At 44.3% G+C, this 21,809-nt stretch overlaps 1 protein-coding gene across 4 annotated transcripts in view; it reads left to right on the top strand.

Moving 5' to 3' along the window:
* The first annotated feature begins 6 nt into the window (after positions 1 to 6).
* The window catches only part of HIPK2 (homeodomain interacting protein kinase 2), a 177,743-nt gene continuing 155,940 nt past the window's right edge, over positions 7 to 21,809 (top strand). For all 4 annotated transcript variants that reach the window (XM_049643036.1, XM_049643035.1, XM_049643032.1 and 1 more), the window contains exon 1: positions 7 to 237. In XM_049643036.1, the coding sequence (XP_049498993.1) occupies positions 219 to 237 (19 nt within the window). In that variant the 5' untranslated portion in view covers positions 7 to 218. The remainder of the gene's footprint in view (positions 238 to 21,809) is intronic.

The raw sequence follows: 21,809 nt of genomic DNA, 5'->3' as shown, positions 1-21,809 counted from the left end.
GCAGGGGCCCGGCCTCGGCGGCGGCGGCGGCGGCGGCGCCCGGCCCCCTCCCCCGGCGCCGGCCAAGTGAGGCGGTGATGCGGGCGCTGGCGGCCCCGGCTGCGCCGAGAGCGGAGACACAGGCTCAAGATGGCAGATTCCGACTGAGGCTGGGGGGGCCGAGCTCGCGCGCCGCGTTCCCTTCTCCGTTGCCATGAACCGCGGACACCCCGGCCCCGATGGCCCCCGTGTACGAAGGTAAGGGGCGCCCGGCCCGCCGACCCCGCTCGCCCAGCGCCGCCCGGCCGCCGCGGCCCCCGCAGCTTTGTTCTGCCCGCGGCCCCTCGCCGGGCCGCCCCCCCCCTCCCACCCCCGGCCCGCAGCCCCCCGGGCGCCCGGCCTCCGGCGCCCCACCCCCCCGGGGCTTTAACCGGCTCCCGACCCCTCCCCGCCTCCCCCTCCCCTGCCCACGGCACGACCGGGATCCGGAATTTAACAGGATCTTATTTCCAGGGTGGAGAAAGAGGCGGGGGGTGGAGGGGGGGGGGTGCGAGGGTGGGCTCCTGCCCGAAGAAAAGAAATTGGGAGGGGGCGCCTGGGAAAAGACGGACCCGTGACTGTGCTTTTCATTTATTTGGGGTAAATAAAGGTGATGCGGTTTAGCTTTCATCCTCCCCCCCCCCCTGCCCCCCCCCCCCCCCCCCGGAAAATTACCTTTAGGGTGATCTTCCCACTCTGTCCCCACGGCTCCCCTTTCCGCTGCTCTCCACTCCCTCCCCACACTCCTTTATTCTTCGCGAGCCTCTGATTTTGGGGGGGGCTGTCGGATGGGAATGTATGTATGGGGCTAGGTGATGAGACGGGGGTACGGATGAAAAGTCCATTTCAGACCCAGGCAGAACAATGAAATTGGCTAAAATCTCCCCGCATTAGCGTGTGGAAGGGAAAATGTAGTTGAGCTTTTCAAGTCGGGGTTGGGGGGGGGCTGGGGGGGGGAGGCGGCCGAGACGGTTCCCTCGGTGGGTCTGGCTCAACCTGCGTGGTGCACCTTCACCTGGCGTGGGGTCATTTTCCCGATTTGACTGTCTTTAGGAAGAAAGAAAAGCACGGAGGGCAAAAAGCACTCCACTCCCCTTGCCCTCCCTCTCCGTTTCGCTTCTCTCCAGTCGGTTCTTGTCAGCTTCCAGCCAGAAATCAAACCAGAATCAACTAAGTTTTTACACTTCGGTGTGTTTTTGTGTGCTTGTAGTAGGAGGAATTTTAAACCAAAGGGTGCCCGATTTTTTTCAGTCATTTCATCGTGAAAATGTTTTTCTCATGAAATCATTGAAATAGCAGCCTTTACATACTTTTAGCGTCAGTCCATCTGGCTTTCTTTCGGTTTTGTTCAGATATTCTGTGGATGAAATAGCAAATGAGAGGGGAAAGGGTTTGTGTGGAGCAGAGAGGAGGGGCGGGGAGAGGAGGTTTTAATCCTTCTATAAATCCCGGGAACAGTGCTGGCGAGTGAGACAGGGAACGCATTAATAGTTTTATCTCTGTTACAAGAGGCAGATTAAAAAAAAAAAAAAAACTTATCTGAAAAGAAAATCTGTTATTAGTTCCAGGGCTCCAAATGAATTTGGTTTCTGGATGGAATAAAGTTACCAGTCAGGCCCTGGATAATGAGGCTGTAAATAACCTATGGACTGTAAATATTTTTTTTCAGACTCTCTTAGAAACAAAGGGGCTGTTTAGAAGGCAACAGAGAGATGTTATTCCAGGGGCTTTCCTCTTTGATTCTGAAGAACACAAGGTCCATTTAACCATTCGACAAAACAAAACGAAATTTCTGATCACTCCACCACGCAGAATAGAACGAGCCAGTGGCTCTGTGAACATGCTAGGAGAGCCCATGTCGGGCCTTCATTGTTCGTCTGTGTCTATGGGAGGGGGCTACAGTCAATGCTCCCACTGTCTATGGAGTGTTAAAATGAAACAATTTTCTCTTTATTAAGTACCTCCTTGAGACTCCCTCTGCTGGACACTCCGGGTGAGCATTAGAGAAGGAACTTGGCAATGAATTCAGAACTATAGTAAACGGCTGCTTTCCCTTTTAGGAGGGGCTGGGTATGTGGGTTGGGATGTATTTTGTCAACTTTGTAGAAAGCCGGCTTGGGAACTGTGCTGTTCTCCTCCTGTTCCTTTCCGTTCCAAATCCATATGGAATGTAGGCCATACCCCCGGGGCTAAGACGTGGCCCTGCGGTTCTGACTCCAGTGTTTTTTAAGTTATTCTTTTAGTGCATGACACCAGATAAGGAATTGTGGGTGGGTAAGGTGTTAAGGGTTAAGAACGATCTTGGATCTCAAAGGTCTCAGGAGCTCGCTGTTTTTATTTGCAAGCTTCATTCCCTGTGGCAGGTGACCTACCTGGTCACCTCTTTCAGCCCTGGATTTCACTCAGTCTTGCCTTGTTCCTACACTTTGTACCCTTTGATTCTGCTGGAGTTTCTGTGCATCTCTATCCTTTTTCTGTTCTTTCTCCTCTCCCCTTCTCAACCAGTCCAGCCTCACACGCTCAGGCCTGGGTCTTTCTTGAAGGAGACTGTTGGTCATGTTCTGAAACAGACAGGTGACCTCTATAAAGGATTGTATTGCTGGAACCTACATTCATTTCGTGTGATGAGTGCTTCTAAGACTCCAGTGACCTCCTTTTCCCCTCCTTGGCGACATCCGCTGCATTCAGTGAGCCTGGTTTTTACCATATCCCGGTCACAATGCACGGACTCCCTGTGTCTATCCTGAAGGAGTAGGGCTTTTCCTGGGGAAGTCACCCAGAAGAGCGATTTCTAATTGTTTTCGAGCTACTAAAAAAACGAACATGGGGTTCTTCTAAGGAGAAGTACAGTGACAGGTGAGGTATTTCTGCTGGGATTCAGGAGTGCACTCGTTTGTTGAAATGGGGTGCACTTGCCCCAGGCGGGGATACTGGGTCAAGGCCTGAATGCAACCGTGGGGCATTCTGAAGTGCCAGCTCTTGAGAGAGAAATGCCGTCTTTGGGTATGTGTGATAATCCGAATTAATGGGTAGCCAGGTGTTACCAGGCTTCCACTTCCTGCTTTTAAGGTTAGGTTTTAAATAGCGCATTAATTTTCAGTAACTTGGTACTGGTTAAGGTAAACTTCTTTAAAAAGGTTTATTTTCTTTAGAAAGTTAAACATTTGCCTTGCGATTGTGTTTACTCCATCAACTTGCTTAGCAAGGCTTTTTTTCAATATGTAGTGCAAAGGCCAACCACATAGGTCTGTATTGCCAGGGGTTCTGAACTAGGGGACCCTACATTCCAAGTTAATTATGTCCCACCGTACCTGAGATGTGTCACGTCAATTAGTGTTGGCTTACACAGTCAGACTTCCCAGAACTGTTGTACTGAAATCTCTCATCAGATGGGTCTAAAGACACCTACCAAAATGCCTACCAAGAAATGGATTCTGAATCATCTTCCATTAAAAGAATTTGATGACACACGTTCTAAAATATCTTTTCCTGTGTTTGTGTTTTATATTTTTAAAATGAGTAAGTATAAATATTGTTTTCATTCGCGCCACATTTGAGTAGTGAAGCAAGGGTCATTAATTTTATCCTCAATTCCAGGCAGTGTGGCACAGTGCTTAGATCCGAGAAACCTGGGTTTGAATCTGGCTGTACGACTTTGGACATGTTACTGAACTTCTCTGAGCTTTGTTCTGTTTTGTTCTGTTTGAAGCCTCATTGTATTGTACGAGGACTCCATTAGCAAGGAGTATATGTAAAGCGCCTGGCTGTAGGCATTTTCTCTGTGCGTGTTAAATCCCTCTTTTTTTTTTAAATTTTTTAATTTTTCTGTGTTTTTGCACTGCTTACAGGCATGATGACTCCAGGGAAAGAATAACCCACAAATAGTTTGGAAAACCAATAATAGCAACATTTCAATTATTAATCTCCTGCTTTTCCTCTTCCAGTTTGGGCACCAGCGACAATAAACCCCCCACGGCCACGCAAGAAAGAGCCTTTCTGACCCCCTGTGTGACCTTTCTAGATTTCTATTCCCACTGAGTTTCTGCCAGCTTCAGGTAGAGAATTTCTCACATTCTATGCCACTTTAAAAATGAGGAAACAAACCGTTAGACCAGAGTTTCAGGGGCTGCAGCTGTGCCTGTGGGAAAGTATCCCAAAGCATGAAAGATAACCTTCAGCCCTAACCAGGATCCCTTCCTAACCCAGGGGGCAGGCGGGGAAAGGGTGCAGCCAGTCGGCTCACCAGCCTCAAGAGGGGCGGCACCCACCCAGTCCCACGCCGGCGTCTGGCTCATCGTGCGTTTGACACACTTTTCCTACAGGAGAAAACTTGGTGCTTTATGCACGTTACAGCTGCTCCTGTCTTCATATTTAATTTTCTTATGTTTCCTCATTTCTCTTCCTTCCCCCCGTAGAGACCAACCTCAGGGAACCACCTTTGAGGTTTCTAAGGAACAAAGTAGAGATGATCAAGAGGGTATGATATGTGACCATTTTTTTTATTGTTCTCTGAACGTGTAATTTGCCAGGGCTTTCTGGTAGGCTTGTGATGACAATTCAAGCACTTGAGGTTGCCGTCAGAGACGGGATTCAGAATAACGCCAGCCGACTTTGTATAACCACCGATAGATAGAGTGTGAATGTGAAAGGCCCGAACTCGCAATAGTTCCGTCTAATTTGATGATACTCTGTGTGTGTGTGGGGGGGGGGGGGGTGTGAGCAGGGGGGAAGAAAACTGAAAAGCTGGGGTATAGGGAGGTCTTTATTTTTCTTCTAAAAGAAACCGAGGTGCCTGAAGTTCATAGCGGGAAGTGTGACTTATGTGCCACTTAGAATGTGCTGCACCCCCCACTCACATTAACTCACTGTCCTAACAGCCCCACGAGCTGGGCACTGTCACCCTCGCTCTGCAGGCAGGGCACATCTTTAATGAATTCACTTAACAAGCATTTACGTAGGGGCTCTTTCCTCGAGGAGTCCAGGAGGTATGGGAAGCGAAAGTCAAAAAGTACACGTGGGCTCACCGGACCGTGGCCTGACTCAAGGTGGAATGCTTTTTGGGGGACGCGTGCGCGCGCCAGTTTTTAATTCTTAACGTGCGAGTGTTTCTTAAGCTGTATAGGGAAGGCCTCGTTTCCCCATTTTTCTCTTGAAAGGTGTTTAATTTGGATCAAACAAGTATTTCTGAATGTAGGAAATCCCTGTTACAAATTTCCTTAGAAATCACCATCTCTAGTTACCATTGCTTCCTCTTTTCTTATATTTTGTATCCTTGTAAATGCAAATATGTTTCTAATTTGCACACCCGCCCCTCGGAGACTTTTTGTTCTTTAAGGCTACGGGTTGTGCTGTGAGTGGACCAAGCGGACCCCTGCATCGGCCGTGGCTTTTGGAGAATTAATTTCTGGCCTGGCTGCCTGGATGAGATCTTGTGTTGTGGTACTTATTGGTGGGGATATAGATCCCTCAGGGAATTGTGGGAGAAGAAAACCCGGCTCTGCCACTCAGGAGCATAGAACCCAGGGCAGGAGAGGACCTCAGGAGAAATGTAGTTCATCCCTCCTGCCTTCAGGAACGTCAGTGTCCATGACTTGAAATCGTCAGTTCATCAAAACAACCTCAACCTCCCAACACCCCCCCCCCCCCCCCCCCCCGCCCAGGGAAGAGCCACACTAGGAACCCCCCTCAGTGACCAATTCCAGGATTCTAGTAACTGGATTGCCAAAAAATTCCTGGGCCCACCAGTTCTCTGCTGCCATCGTTCAAACCTGTTTTCTTTTACTCAGTTCCTTTCTCTAAAACCTTTCATATATTTGAAGATAATAACTGGGTCTGTTCAGCTCTTTCCCCACAGAGCCTGTTCTGTGTCCCCTCCCTCCTCTGAACTCTCTCTAGTTTCTCCACATTAAAAAAAAAAAAAATGGTGGTGGTCGAAACTGAATGCAGTTCTTTAATAATGGTCTCATTAGTACAGTGTACATAAGAAAAATGACTTCAGGCTTCTTGCATCACCGGGAACCCCTAGAGGGCAGGAACCAAATCTGATTCGTCTTTGCACCCTCCACAGTAGCTGTGCAGTCCGTGAAACCTCGTAGGCACTTCATAAATATCTGTTGAATCGACTCTTCCGTTAATATATCCAAGTAATAACTTACGTACACCAGCGCTGGATTGGTAACTAACAGCTCGCTTCACCTCAGTCCCGAGTCTTCGAGTTCCTTCTGTGGCACGCGTAGTCGTCCCTCCCCCAACAGCGCCACCTTCCGCTTGACTCGGCGTCTGCTGGATCCCTTTGAATTCATTCACCCTCTACTTCCAGCTCTTCAGAATCTTATTTATCTCCTACACATCCGACCAGCAGAATGCAGAGGACATGAGTGTCTGAAGTTGAACTGCTCTTGAGAGAAGAGAAGAGACTACACAGAAGAATCTTGACGATTCAGTGTGATATCAGTTCCTCCAGGTTTAGAAAGGACAGTTTGTCAAATTCTCTACAGATTCTGAGTCAGCTAAAGCCATACCTGTTTTTCTGGGTTCTCTGTGACAAGTAAGCGAGGCATTTGTGAGAGCGGCTACAAGTCAGCTGGTATTCCTCCCTGTCTTTGGTCTAAAGCCAACAGAAAAGGCCAAAGATTCTGATGGACAAGGCCATTCAACTTGGGACTTTCTGATGAGTGACTCTCCCATTAGAAAGTAAGCCAGTAAAATAGTTGCCAATACAAAAAAAAAAAAAAAAAAAAAAAGCAAACCTTGAAAACTGGAAAATAATTTTGTGGTTTTTACAGTCACTTATTTCTACACATGGCATTGAAGAGATTTGTAGTGTTTTGAAAGTGGTCTGTTTTGGCAATTCTTGCCTAACTTCTTTTGCTCTAGTAGGTTCTGATTAATTAAATGCCACTGTGTTTAAGCAGAATGAAGATTGATGGACTCTTGCATGTGCTAATGCTGTAGAGTTTATAAAACCTTTACTGTCACAAAAAGAATACAGTCTAATATGTGAGCGAACAAGGGCGTTTTCCTTCAGTTGGTGGTACCTATGCTCAGGAAAAGATCGCTGCAGAAGCTGCTGTAACATTGGGAAGAAAAGCACTTTTGGTTCATGCAGTTACAGATTGCATCCTGACAAAGGAAGGTTTGTTTCTGTATTTTTACCATTTTCCTCCGCATCAGTATTACCTCACTGATTCAACCTACAGAGTTCTTATTCACAATATAAAATGATTTTTCCAAGAGTTTATCATGCCAGTTCTACATAGAACTTCTAGTTTCATAAAGTATTAAAGAAGCAAATTTCAGGTCGCCTGGGTGGCTCAGTGCATTAAGCGTCCTGCTTCAGCTCAGCTCGTGATCTCACAGTCCATGAGTTCAAGCCCTGCGTTGGGGTCTGTGCTGACGGTTCAGAGCGTGGAGCCTGCTTCGGAGCCTGTGTCTCCCTCTCTCTGGCCCTCCCCCACACGCACTCTGTGTATCTCTCAAAAATAAACAAACATTAAAAAAAAAATTTTTTTTTAAAGAAGCAAATTTCAATGGTACCTGTGCCTGCAGTCCTCTTTTTTTTTAAAAAAATTTTTTTTTTCAACGTTTTTTATTTATTTTTGGGACAGAGAGAGACAGAGCATGAACGGGGGAGGGGCAGAGAGAGAGAGAGGGAGACACAGAATCGGAAACAGGCTCCAGGCTCCGAGCCATCAGCCCAGAGCCTGACGCGGGGCTCGAACTCACGGACCGCGAGATCATGACCTGGCTGAAGTCAGACGATTAACCGACTGCACCACCCAGGCGCCCCTCCTGCAGTCCTCTTAAAAGTCATATGGTCAGGAGATTTGGAAAACTCTGGTTTGCTGATTGTTGAAGTATATTCTTTTTTTTTTTTCCCCCTCTAATGAAGAATTTATAGAGCTCTGACAAAAACCAGCATGTAAGTTCCTGAAATTGTGCAGAAAGGCTGCAAGTTACACCCTCCTGAGTTCTGTGTGACTGCAGCTACTCACCAGAATCCAGGCTGAAAGCAACTTCTGCCGGAAAGTAAGTTCCAGGGGAACTCGTTACAGGCAGAGCGAGAGCACACGCGTGCACGAGTTCAGCTTTATCCTCTGAACCGCTTACATTTGCAGCCCCAGCACAGTATGGTTACTGTTACTCATTAAGTATGACCCGCACCATCAGGGAGAGATTAATCGATATTCGTTATGTTCCGTTAGCCGCGACTGGGAGGTTCTCTCTCATGCAGTGCAGCAGTGTTTCCTTTAGAAAATAGTTAAAATGAAGAAACTCGTTTAATCACACCGTGACTTACTTCCAAAAGGATTTAAGGCCGCTTACAGGGTTAACTTTCTGGACGATGGGAAATGAATTTAGGTAGATGAGTTTCGTGGATCAGCTTATTCCCGAGGATGTCGGATAAGTGAGGTATTCCTTCGCCAAGAGGCTACAGGAGCAGTCAAAACTCCCGTGCCAGCATAACAAGGTGAATAAGCAGAGAGCATAATGGAATTCATTTGCAAAGTAATTTTTGCTTGGCTGGAGTGGTAAGCACAAAATAGGCCAGTAGATGAGAACGGGAAGTGTTTGGGATCAGTTGTTGAAAGGTTTAAAGGGGGTTCTAATTCAAGAGACATTTTATGGTATGGAGAAGGGGACCTATCTAATCAGAATGATACTTGAACAAGGTAATTTTCCCTGGCCTGAGTATCATAGTGGAATGAGACCACCAGAGGGTGAGCCTTGCTGGGAAGCCATGTGCTGCAGTGGAAGGTATGAGCACCGTGCAGACGGACCCGGGGCCCTTGTTGGGGTCACGGAGGAAAATGTGCAGCGTGCCTGACCCGAGGGTTCAGTACATATTTGTTCTTTTTCACTTTCCTCCCCACACCTTATGGCAGCATCCTAGGATCAGGAAAGCTTGCAGGGGTTGGCAACACCATGATATTTATTCTGTTTTTCCCAAGAATCTCTTCTCTTTCTAGGCTCTCTCACATTCCACGTGGAGATCGGCCTATTTCAGTATCTTATTGGTCACAGTAGAAACCCAGTGGGATCTTCACACATTAGTATCGACCTTTGACACAGGAGGAAACCGAGGTCCAGAGAGGCGAAGAGGCTGCCCTGATGTCGCCTAGAGAGAAGAGGGGAGGCAGAGCCGGGCTTCTTGTCTCCCAGGGCAGTGTGCACAGAAGGCTCGGGACACCAAGCGGGGCTTTGCTGGGCTGCACTAGCAAATGGAGCTCCAGGGGTAATGGTTCCCACAAGGCTGTGGGAGCCCCTGGCCTTTCCCCCCGGCCTACCCAGAAGGGATAAGGCTGTCAGAGGCCCTGGCCTACCGGGGGCTGGGGGTGGTGGGGGACAAGGCTGTTAGAGCCCTGGCCTTTCCCCCCCAGACCTGCCCGGAAGGGAGCTGCTGAGCTGTGCTTCTCCTGGGTCCCCTGTGGCCCACAGTGTCTCACTGAGCTTGTACGCAGGCAGGATTTTCCCTGTTCCCGAGGAAAGCAAGGCCCCGTGCCCTCAGCTCCAGCGTTCAGAGTCTTCTGTTAGGAAGTTGTTGCTCGGTTTCTCTGAGAAGGTTTGCAGCTTGTCACCATAAGCTACTCATTAACAAAAACAGAAAAATCACAGAGAAACCAGTACAACTGAGCTGAGTTTCAGAGAACCTCAGAGTATCTTGCAGTCATTAAGCAGCTTTGCTTTTCTTTTCTTTAATTCTGATTTCCCAGGTACAGTTTAGAGTCATTTTTTTCTCACTGACATGACCAGAACTTGTACCCATGGGCCCTGGGGAAGGCCTGGAAGTGGGCCAGAGGCCTTTGGGGCAGGAATTCCCTGGGCCCCAGGGACCTGGGTCGCGGTCGGGAGAGGACAGTGCGCAGCCCGTGAGGTGGCGCACCCCTTGACCTGGGGGACATCCCCATCCTAAGGGCAGTGGTGATACGGGGACTTCTTGCTGTAAAACTTGGGGCAAGAAAGGCAACTTGAAACGTTTCCTGTTTATACAAGTCATGGCTGTTGATTGCTTCACTGGATACTCAGCTTTCCTTTCTTTTCCTCTTCAGCCTTGGTCTTCTACTGTGGTTGCTCCATTAAGCACACTTGATGAAACTGACCCATTTCCTGTTGCTTGCTATGGCAGCTCCATAACCAGTATGTTCCTCCCACAACGAAACTTGACAGAGAGCCCAGTAAATCGTATGGCTTTTCTGTTTCGTCTGTTGGAGCCCTTGACGGGCACAGCCTCTCCATGGCTCTCCTTCCTTGATGTGACGTCACCTCTTTGCTTCCACCTACTTATTACTTCCCACTCGTCTGCCCACAGCCGGGCTCCTTTACCGACCTGCTTGTTCTCTGCTTTGTGTGTCTTAGCTGTGTGTTCGCATTGATACGCTCGCAGGTGTGAGGGTCCAGGTGGAGGAGCACGTGGAACCTCCCTTTGGGTCCATTTGTGCAGGAAACTGTCCCGAGAAGTGGTTCTCGGACTTTGCCAGTCACCCGGAGGGCTTGTTAAAACACATGGGTGGGCCCCACCCTCAGAGTTTCTGTTTCGGTAGGTCTGGGGTGGGGCTGGAGCATTTGCATTTCTGATTGAGAACCCCTGTTTTAGAATGAATGTATTCAGAATGAAAAATCAGTAAACCTTTAAAAGGAGGTGGTAGTTGTTTTGATTACAACTGCCCTTGGAGGAGGGAGAGTCAGAGACCTGACATGAGCATTATTTTTAGTCCTACTGCCCTTGTGTGGCCAAAACTTCCTGAAATCCAGCCCCTGGCCTTCCTGCCTCTGGCTGCGGGAGTGCCAAGGCCCCATCCTCCATTTCTCTGGTTCTTCCAGAGCCAGGCAGTCTGTAATTCACGCAGGTTGGCCCCGGGGTACTAGAGTAGACTGGACAGGTAGCATTCTTGCAATAATAATATATTGTCATTAACATGAAAAGCTCTGTGATCTTCTGCCTTTGCACAAGAGGCCATTGAGGCTTAGAGATGTTAACTAATGTGTCTCAGGTCTCAAGCAGTAACTGGTTAGTGCTCGGGCCTGAGCCCCACCTGGTACCGGAGCGTGCCCTTGTCTTGACCGGAAGGCCACCTTGCTTCTCACAGGTGAGGGGTCTGTGCCATATGTGACAAGGAGATACATGATTAGGACCCTTGGAGAAGCGGCAATCCCGGTGGGGGCCGATGGTCCTAGAGCATTAACGTCACACGCACACTCCCGAGGCCCTGCTGTCCCACTTGCCGCTTCTTCAGGATCACGTTGACATGGTGATCTAGCACTTAGTCTGGTGGCTGGCAGAGACGCTGGATTATAGTAAAGGGCAGCCAAGACATGAACCCTCTTTGAGCAGCAAAACAGATAAAATATCTGAGAACAATCTTACTGAGGCCTCTAAGAAAAAACCGCTATGGGAAGATGATAACAGCTAATCCCTAACAAGCCCTAGCCGTTGCCGGTTCTGTTCTAAGGTTTCACACGTATTAATTCATTGAATCCTCGTAGCAAGGCTGCAGGGTGGGTTCTGCTACCGTTGTGTTAGACAGAAGCACAGGAAGGTTTCGCAGCTCCAAAGCGGCAGAGCTGAGGTTGACCCCAGGCAGCCTGGATGTAGAGCTCGCACCCCAAGGTGGAAAAGTCCTCCCAGCCCCCACCTAGATGGAGAGTAAAATTTGGAAATACGTTCTTCTTCGGTTTGTTTTTTTTTTTTCCCCCTCCAAATGCAGTTGTTGTTTGTTTCAATCAAAATCTACATAAATGTTTCCAAATTTGAGAAACTGATTTCTGTTGTTCTTGAGAGATGAGGTAGTGGGCATGGAACAGTCAGGCCCGAAAGGGGAGCGTAGCAAAGGGGTGAGCTCCACCATGTGTTAAAACAAACCGTAAAACGTCACATTTGGCACGAAATCTGACAGGCCCATCAGTGGGGCAGAATACATGAGCCAGCTTGAAGGCCCTGTTGTCTGAGCATTTAATAGATGATGAAGGAGGTGCCACAAAGCAGTGGGGGAAAGGAAACCCGATTGAACAAATGGGAGTGGGGCCATCTGATAGCAATTTGAAAAATCTCAATGGACGTCCTCACCTCGCACCATTATACCAACATAAATTCTACGTGATTAAGATGTTAAATTCAACAAAAATCTGTCGAGCGCTTTCAACATGCCAGGTACTGTTCTAGGTGCCGGGTGTACTTCAGTGAACAAAACAGATGAACAGCCCTACCCTGAAGCAGTGTGCATTTTAGTAGATAAAGGTAACTGATCCAGTGGTTTTGGTTTTGGTTTTGGTTTTTGTTTTAAGCCTAAAAGAAATAGAAGTGGCTATTTATTAAACCTCTGGAGGAGCTGAAATTTCTAAGCTTAGAATCTGTGGATAAAATCACAGAGCAAAATAATCAATAGTTTTGTCAGTGTAACATTCCCCAAATGTTAAGGTTATTTCTGGTTTTACGATCGCGAGATGTTCCTCAGTGTTTATTCAGTGTAGCGTTACGGTGTGTCTGAATTTCAGGAGAGGTTCTCCGAAGTAGAATTACTAAATCAAGGGGTGTGAACATTTCTCGGGTTCTAGATATGTGCCGCCAGATTATGTTCCTTCCCGAAGTATTTTTGTATCAAACAAATCCAACCACCTAGATAAAGGCTTAGGTTTACCCACCCCTTCAGGAAGGAGGAGCTCCTCTCTTCTCAGGGGATGTATCATTTCCAAGGGCTTTGGGTACAATCTATACATATCAGTAACTCCCAAACTTGTATCTCTACCTAGATTTACATTTTTGAGTTCCAGAGCCCCAGAGCCAACAATCGACCCGACATCTCTGTTTGGATGTCCCACAGGCATCACATTGAACACGTACAAAGAAAAAAATTTTGGCCAACCCTCTGAAATATGTGCCTTTTCCAGAATTCCTTGTTTCCGTGAATGGCATCATCTTCTACCCAGTAATTGACGTCAGAAAGCCGAGAGTCATTCTTGACTTCATTTTGCTTCACATTTAATCTATCACCAAATTTTATTGATTTTGCCTCCCAAATATAGCCATTCTTGTTTCTCGCCAGAGTTATGCTCTGTAAAGCTGCCACAAACATGAATTAGCAAATCCTGAAGCACTGCTCCTAGGTTAGCTGCCTGCAAGTCTCTAGTCATATTTTTATCAGCCGATCGATACATAACCTTGTCTATGTGTGCTTCTGTTTAAAGACGTCTTCTTTAATGTATAGTGTTAATTCATTAACATTGAACTCAAAGGCTACAGCACTATTAGCTCATGCTTGAATGAAGCTTACCAGCACATGTACTTTCTCTGTAAGGCACATCGCAGCCTTTTTGCATTGAAAAACACTAGATTGTCCTTCAGCACTGTGCTTGGGGATCATTTTTAAATCCCCAGCGAAATCCACAAAAAATGCAAACCACACGGTACTAAATAGACAGTGGAGAGTATACTTGCATATAGTATAAGAGCGGAAACTAAAAGGCAGAGCATGGCCTCATTTGACCTCAGCTGGGAACACAGTGTGTCAAGGCATGTCCGGAAGTTACTGTGAAAGCACGCTCTGAGCACTGATTTTGGGATTACAAATAAATTTTAGTGAGTTGGTGAATTCGCAAATACGGAATCTGCGAATAACGAAGGACCACTTGTATATGGTGAACCTATCCATTTCTTTCTATACTGATGTCCCCTGGCCCAGTGGTCAGCAGACTCATTCTGGAAAGGGTCAGACAGTAGGTACGGTTGACCCTTGAACAATGTGGGGTTAGGGGTGTCAACACACAGTCAAAAATCCATGTATAAATTTTGACTCTCCAAAAACTGTACTAATAGACTGGAAGCCTTACTGATAACATAAAGAGTTGATTAACCCCCTTTTTTTTGTATGTGTGTTATATAGTGTATTCTTACAATAGATTAAGCTAGAGAAGGGAAAATATTATTAAGAAAATCATAAGAGAAAATACATTTTGGGGGCTCTATTGTAAAAAAAAAAACTCTCACATAATTGAACTTGTGTGGTTCAAAGCTGTGTTGTTCAAGGGTCAACTGTATTTTAGGATTTACAGGCCGAATGGTCTCTGTCACAGCTGCTCGGCTCTGCAGCTGTGGTGAAAGCAGCTGTAGACAATGCGTAAATGAGTGGATGGCACTGGGTTCCAGTAACACTTTATTTACAAAAGCAGGCTTCGGCCGGATTGGCCCTCAGGCTGCAGTTGGGAATCTTCTAGCCTAGTCTAACCCACCGTTGTGTCTCACCTGGACTGTCTTCCTGACCTGTCTATCCCCCATGTCCATTCTTGAGCCTCCAGCCAACGTCCATGGTGATAGGAAGTGTGAGTTAGATCTGATCCCCTCTCCCACTTCAGATGTCCAGCTGTTTCCATCACACTTCAGATAAAATCCAAAATCTGAATATCATGGCTACAACACGGTCCCTGCTGATTTGTCCAATCTTATTTTATGCCAGGCTTCCCTTCTTTGCCCTGTCCGAGCCTCTTCCAGGTCTGTGACTGTTCCCAGCTGTTTCCTGCTTCAGCACCTTACTTCCAGTCTCTCTGCCTAGAATCGTCTTCTGCCTCTTGCCTGGCTGACTGCTATTCACTCTGTAGTCATAACCGAAATGTCACTTCCTCTGGTGTGAATTAGATGCCCCTCTTCTGATCTCTAGGCGCCCCGTTCTTTTCCTTCACAGCACTTACAGTCTTTACCTACCTACTTCCGCCTGCCTTCCCCATTAGACTGGAGGCTCTGTGAAGATAAGAACACGTCTGTGGTTGTGTCTGTTCTCTACTCAAGTTGCCTTCATGCACGTTGCAGACACTTCCTAAGACTTGCTAAATCAATGGATGATTGTACAGCACAGTTTTGTTCATATAGATTTTTCTACACTATAGAAACCTGAAGAAGTCACCCTTTCAGGGCATACAGTATATCTTCTAAAATTGAGAGTGATAGTTGAAGAGAAAAGTCATCCTGAGAAGTGGATTTGTAAATGGGTGTGAGCGTGTCTTTATTGTTCAAGGGTGTGTATACCTGCCAACAGGTATATCCGGCCCAACGTTTCTTCCCTGGGACTTGAGTGCTGTGTTAAGTCCTGCTAGGCTCCCTTTGCTCCTGGAGAGTTATTGAACCCTGCCGGTAACGTCTTCTCCCAGGGGAAGAGAGGGTCAAGTGTGCTCGAGGAGGCATTTGGCACCCCTTTAAAGACTGCCTACAGTGTGAGTCTGGGGAAGAAACCTTTGATTTGTCAGAGAATCGTTTTAGCATTGAAATCCAAAATCAAAGAGTGTTCGCAAGTCATTCCAAGAATCCTGCATGCTAGAGATGGACAGACAGCATATTTTGGAAAGATGATACATCATTTCTTAGATGGTCTTTCGTGGATTAGCATTGTAAGATTTAAAGCCTGTTTAATGTCTTTGAAAAGATGTGTTGTTATTAGAAACACTACCTGTGCGTTATAAAAAGTTAGAAAATACAGGCAAGCAACACAGACATGCACACACTTTCTCTTTTCTTCTCTCTAGAGATTACCACTGTTATACATCGCAGGTCTCTGTGCATATAAACGTACGAGCACTTTTTTTTTTTTTTTAGAAAAACCAAGATGATATATTACTGTCTCGTAATCTGCTTTTTTCAGTGAACAGTTTCCAGTCTTGTATTTCAGTGAAATTCATTTCATTTCATTCCTTGTCCATATTCACATTTCCTTAATTGGCCCCCAAGTGTCCTTTGAAGACAGTTTGTTGAAGTCAGTATCTAATTGGGGACCACGCACCATGTCTGATTTAACTTTCTTTTAGTCTCTCAGCCTGGCACAGTCTCTCTCTGAAAAAATGGACAGTTTCCTGTAGAAGTTCTCACCTTTTCCATCTGCGGGCTCGCTTCTTTAGGGCATTGCTGCACCTGCTTCTCCATCCCCTGGATTTGCTGAATCTAAAGGTTCCATGGGTTCATCAAGTTCACCAGTTTGCTAGAATACCCCAGAGGTGATTCTGTGCACTTCATTTACCTTCCACTTACCTACTCGTAGAGAAGCTGAGATTGACCCCCTGGATTAGGGTTGGGGCAGCCCCAAACCCTTCACTGTCCAGTTCTCTTCCCCCCCTTGACACCAAAAGCGATCTGTGTGGTGTAACTTTGGTATATAGACCGTTTGCCGAACAGTTTTAGCACCAAATGATAAGTCTTGCCTGTCATCTTATGTTCATTAAGTTTTGTGAAATGATGCTTTTCTAATTCATTTCTTGTACTGGGTTTTCTCTCATCTTTGGGGGCGGTCTGGTTATCCGGAAAAAATTCTTCTAATGCGAAAGGCAGGATCTTTGCTAATACACCATCCTTAATCATTAATTTTCAAAGTAAGGAGTTGTATAATAGTCTTTTCAAATAGTGAGAAATGAGGTTTTTTTCTGTCTTTTTAAAATCATTTTATAGGCATGAGTTTGTTTTTTTCTTTTAATTGGTTTGGTGTTTTAGTCATTAATCTTTTTGTTACATCTTCAGGCAGTGAGGACCCCTTCGCTAGCTGCTGTGACCTTTTGACAGGACCTTCATAAAGTTTTCTTACTAGATGGCACAAAATGCCCAAGGCTCATCTTGGACTTTTCAGTGGTCTCAAACAATGGTATTAGAGACCACAGTCTGTGCGTTAGGGGTGGTTATTGCTACAGAGGTGACTTGTTGCTAGGCAATTCCAGTGGACGGAACTAGAAAATACATATTGTTAAAAAGTTAGAGTTCCAATTGACTAGTTTAGTGTTCATTTCTCTGTGGTTTCACTCAGTTTCCTCAGTTCTTTCTTTTCTTTCTCTCGCTTTCTTTCTTTCTTTCTTTCTTTCTTTCTTTCTTTCTTTCTCTTTCTAAAATTTACATCCAAGTTAGTTAGCATATAGTGCAATAATGATTTCAGTAGAATCCAGTGATTCATCCCCTACGTATGACACCCAATGCTCACCCCAAGAAGTGTCCTCCTTAATGCCCCTTGCCCATTTAGCCCATCTCCCCCCCACTGATAACCCCCTCCAACAACCCTTAGTTCATTCTCTATATTTAAGAGTATCTTATGTATTGTCCCCCTCCCTGTTTTTATATTATTTTTGCTTCCCTTCCCTTGTGTTCATCTGCTTTGTATCTTAAATTCCACATATGAGTGAAGTCATATGATATTTGTCTTTCTCTGACTAATTTCACTTAGGATAATACACTCTAGTTCCATCCCTGTTGTTGCAAATGGCAAGATTTCATTCTTTTTGATTGTGAAGTAATACTGTACTCCATTGTATATATGTATACCATATCTTCTTTATCCAATCATCTGTTGATGGACATTTGGGCTCTTTCCATACTTTGGCTATTGTAAATAGCATTGCTGTAAACATTCAGGTGAATGTGCCCCTTTGGAACAGCACACCTGTATCCTTTGGATAAATACCTAGTAGTGCAATTGCTGGGTTGTAGGGTAGTTCTATTTTTAATTTTTTGAGGAACCTCCATACTGTCTTCCAGAGTGGCCGCACCAGCTTGCATTCCCACCAACAATGCAAAAGAGATCCTCTTTCTCCGCATCCTCACCAGTATCTGTCATTGCCTGAGTTGTTAATGTTAGCCATTCTGACAGGTGTAAGGTGGTATCTCATTGTGGTTTTGATTTGTATTTCCCTGACGATGAATGATGTTGAGCATTTTTTCATGTGTCTGTTAGCCATTTGGCTGGCTTCTTTGGATGTCTTCGCCCGTTTCTTTACTGGATTATTTGTTTTTTGGGTGTGGAGTTTGATAAGTTCTTTATAGATTTTGGATACTAACCCTTTATCTGATATGTCATTTGCAAGTATCTTCTCCCGTTCTGTCAGTTGCCTTTTAGTTTCGTTGATTGTTTCCTTCACCGTGCAGAAGCTTTTTAACTTGATCAAGTCCCAATAGTTCACTTTTGCTTTTGTTTCCCTAGCCTCCAGAAACACGTTGAGTAAGAAGTTGCTGTGGCCAAGGTCAAAGAGTTTTTTGCCTGCTTTGTCCTCTAGGATTTTGATAGCTTCCTGTCTTATGTTTAGGCCTTTCATCCATTTTGAGTTTATTTTTGTGTATGCTGTAAGAAAGTGGTTCAGGTTCATTCTTCTGCCATGTCGCTGTCCAGTTTTCTCAACACCATTTGCTTTATTCCATTGGTATTCTTTCTCAACACCATTTCCTTTATTCCATTGGTATTCTTTGTCAAAGTTGAGTTGGCCGTATGTTTGTGGGTCCATTTCTGGATTCTCTGTTTTGTTCCATTGATCTGTGTGTCTGTTTTTGTGCCAGTACCATACTGTTTTGATGATTACAGCTTTGTAATATGTCTTGAAATTGGAGTTGTGATGCTCCCAGCTTTGGTTTTCTTTTTCAGGATTACTTTGGCTATTTGGGGTCTTTTCTGGTTCCATACAAATTTTATGCTTGTTTGTTCTAGCTCTGTGAAGAATGCTGGTGTTATTTTGATAGGGATTGCATTGAATATGTAGATTGCTTTGTGTAGGATTGACATTTTAACAATATTTGTTCTTCCAGTTCATGAGCATGGAATGTTTATCCATTTTTTTGTGTGTCTTCAATTTCTTCCGTGAGTTTTCTATAGTTTTCAGTGTATAGATTTTTTACCTCTTTGTTTAGGTATTTTATGATTTTTGGTGCAATTGTAAATGGGATCAATTCCTTGATTTCTATTTCTGCTGCTTCATTATTGGTGTGTAGAAATGCAACTGATTTCTGTGCATTGATTTTATATCCTGTGGCTTTGCTGAATTCGTGGATTAATTCTAGCAGTTTTTTGGTTGTAGGGAAATCTTTTGGGATTTCCTTGTAGAGTATCATGTCTTCTGTGAAGAGTGAAAGTTTGAATTCCTCCTTGCTGATTTGGATGCCTTTTATTCCTTTGTGTTGTCTGATTGCTGAGGCTAGGACTTCCAATACTAAGTTGAATAACAGTGACAAGAGTGGCCATCCCTGTTGTGTTCCTGACCTTAGGGGGAAAGCTCTCAGCTTTTCCCCATTGAGGATATTAGCAGTGGGTCTTTCCTATATGGCTTTTATGATCTTGAGGTATGACTTTTCCATCCCTACTAACAGAGGGTTTTTATCAAGAAAGGATGTTGTATTTTGTCAAATGCTTTCTCTTCATTTATTGAGAGGATCATGTGGTTCTTATTCTTTGTTTTATTAATATGAGATATCACATTGATTGATTTGTGGATATTTGACCAGCCCTGCTTCCCATGTATAAATCCTACTTGATCGTGGTGAATAATATTTTTAATGTGTTGTTGGATCTGGTTGACTAGTATCTTGCTGAGACTGTTTGCATCCATGTTCATCAGGGAAATTTGTCTGTAGTTCTCCTTTTTACTGGGGTCTTTGTCTGGTTTTGGAATCAAGGTCATGCTGACCTCATAGAATAATTTGGAAGTTTTCCTTCCATTTCTATTTTTTGGAACAGCTTCAAATGAATAGGTGTTAACTCTTCTTTAAATGTTTGGTAGAATTCCCCTGGAAAGCCATCCAGCCCTGGACTCTTGTTTTGTGGGAGATTTTTTATTACAAATTCGATTTCTTTACTGGTTATGGGTTCTTTCTTCTTTTAAGTTCATTTTTTTATTTATGCCATCTCTACACCCAACGTGGGGCTTGAACTCATGACCTCAAGATGAAGAGTCACCTACTCCACCAACTGAGCCAGCCAGGTGCCCCCCCCCCTCCCCAAATCTATTTCTTGTTTAACCTATAAATATAATTATAAAGTTTTGAAATACCAATACGTATATTATTACAAATACTAAAGCTACAAAGGAAAGCTTAACACACACATCTTTGTAATTTTTGTCATCCTTAGAAGAACGCATCCAACTAAGTATGTGTATTTAAAAACTGTGTTCTAAAAGTACTTAAAAATAAAGCCTTCCTCACAGTGATTGTGTCACCAGTTTGACATATGTATTAGGTTCATTTCTTTCAGTTTCTTTTCAGTTAAAGAAATTTTGGGGGATGCCTGGGTGGCTCAGTCGGTTGAACATCCGTCTTCAGTCCAGGTCATTATCTTGTGATTTGTGAGTTTGAGCCCCACATTGGGCTCGCTGCTGTCAGCGCAGAACCCACTTCAGATCCTCTGTCCCTCTGTCTCTCTGCCCCTCTCCCGCTCATGCTCTTTCTCTCTCAAAAATAAACATTAAAAAAATGGAAGAAATTTTTAAATTTAGCTTTTTTGGGATAAGTAATGCATTTTGCATGACCGAAAGGTCAAAACTATGAAGGTATTAAATCTGGATGACAGTTATATAGGAATTTATTTTCTCTACATTTCTTTTTGTTTGAAAGTTAAGATAATTAAATTTTAACTACAGTAGACTCCCCTGATCTGCAGGTGATAAGTTCCAAGGCCCCCAGTGGATGCCTGAAACCATGAATAGTGCTGAACCCTATAGATGCTGTGTTTTTTCCTATACATAACATTCCTACCATAAAGTTTGCTTTATAAGTTAGGCACTGTAAAAGAGTAGCAATAGTAACCAATAATAAAATAGAACAGTTATGAGAATATATTATAATAAAAGCTGTGTGAATGTGGTCTCTTTCTCAAAATATCTTATTGTACCACACTCACCCTTCTTGTGGTGATGGGAGGTGATAAAGTGCCTGCATGATGAGACGAAGTGAAGTGAATGACGTAGGCACTGCTACATAAGCGGTAAGCTATTATCGACCTTCTGACCATACGTCAGAAGGAAGATTATCTGCTTCTCCACCGCAGTTGACCTCGGGTAACTAAAACCAGGGGAAGCGAAATCATGGATGGGGGAGAGGGGACTGTGCGTATAGAAAGATACGCGCAATGAAGTCTTGCTCTGTTTCCTCATAGATAACCATTTTTGTTAGTGTCTTGGCATTTAACTCTTTAAGTCTTTCATTTTGTAGATTCAAATTAAGTGTGTGTGTGTAAGTGTCCTCTTATTCTCCTTTGTTTGTGTATAGTAAAGGTAACCTACCTTGTATATTCTGCATCTTAACCTTTTTTTCTTAATGTATTCTAGAGCTCTCTTCCCTATTAGTACATAGAGATTATCTTCAGTCTTTTTTATGGTCACAAAGTACTCCATTTTGTTGACATACTATGACTTATGGAACATTAACATAATCTTGGCTTGTATCCATTTCTCTGCTATTTATAAACCATCTGTAATTGATAACTTTATATCCATGTCATTTCATCCTCGTGCAGGTGTATCTATGGGATATAGTCCTATAAATGGGACTGTATGGTCAGAGGGTGAGTACATCTGTAATTTTTTTTAAAGATACTGACAAATTCCTTCTGCCAGGATTTGTACTATATTTCACTCACACAGGCAATGTAAGAACATGCCTGTTTCCCTAGAGTTTTACCTATAGGATCTGTTGTCAAATTTTTGGATTTTGCTGATAGGTAAGAAACAGTATTTTGATGTAGTTTTAATTTATAGTTCTTTTATAAGTGAGCTTGAGGATCTTTTCATTTGCTTAATTGTCATTTTATATATATATTTTTTGTGTTTTGAACTTTATACATTTTCCTACTGTGTTGTTGGTCTTCTTTATTTCTTAGAGCTCTTTATATATTGTCTGTGATCTGACTTGCAAATACTTTTTTCCTGGTTGGCTGTGTATGTTTTGATTCCCTTATGGTGGTGGTGTTTGCCCTTCGAAAGTCTGTTTAATTTTATGTAATCGAGTTTATCTTTTTGTTTACGGCTTCTGTGTTTTGAGTCAGAGTTAGATACTTCCCATTTCAGGTTTTAAAGTT

Source organism: Panthera uncia, chromosome A2, assembly GCF_023721935.1.
Source record: "Panthera uncia isolate 11264 chromosome A2, Puncia_PCG_1.0, whole genome shotgun sequence".
In the NCBI taxonomy this organism is placed as follows: domain Eukaryota; kingdom Metazoa; phylum Chordata; class Mammalia; order Carnivora; family Felidae; genus Panthera; species Panthera uncia.
The sequence above is the reverse complement of the archived record's forward strand: the minus strand, read 5'-3'. Positions and strand labels throughout refer to the sequence as shown.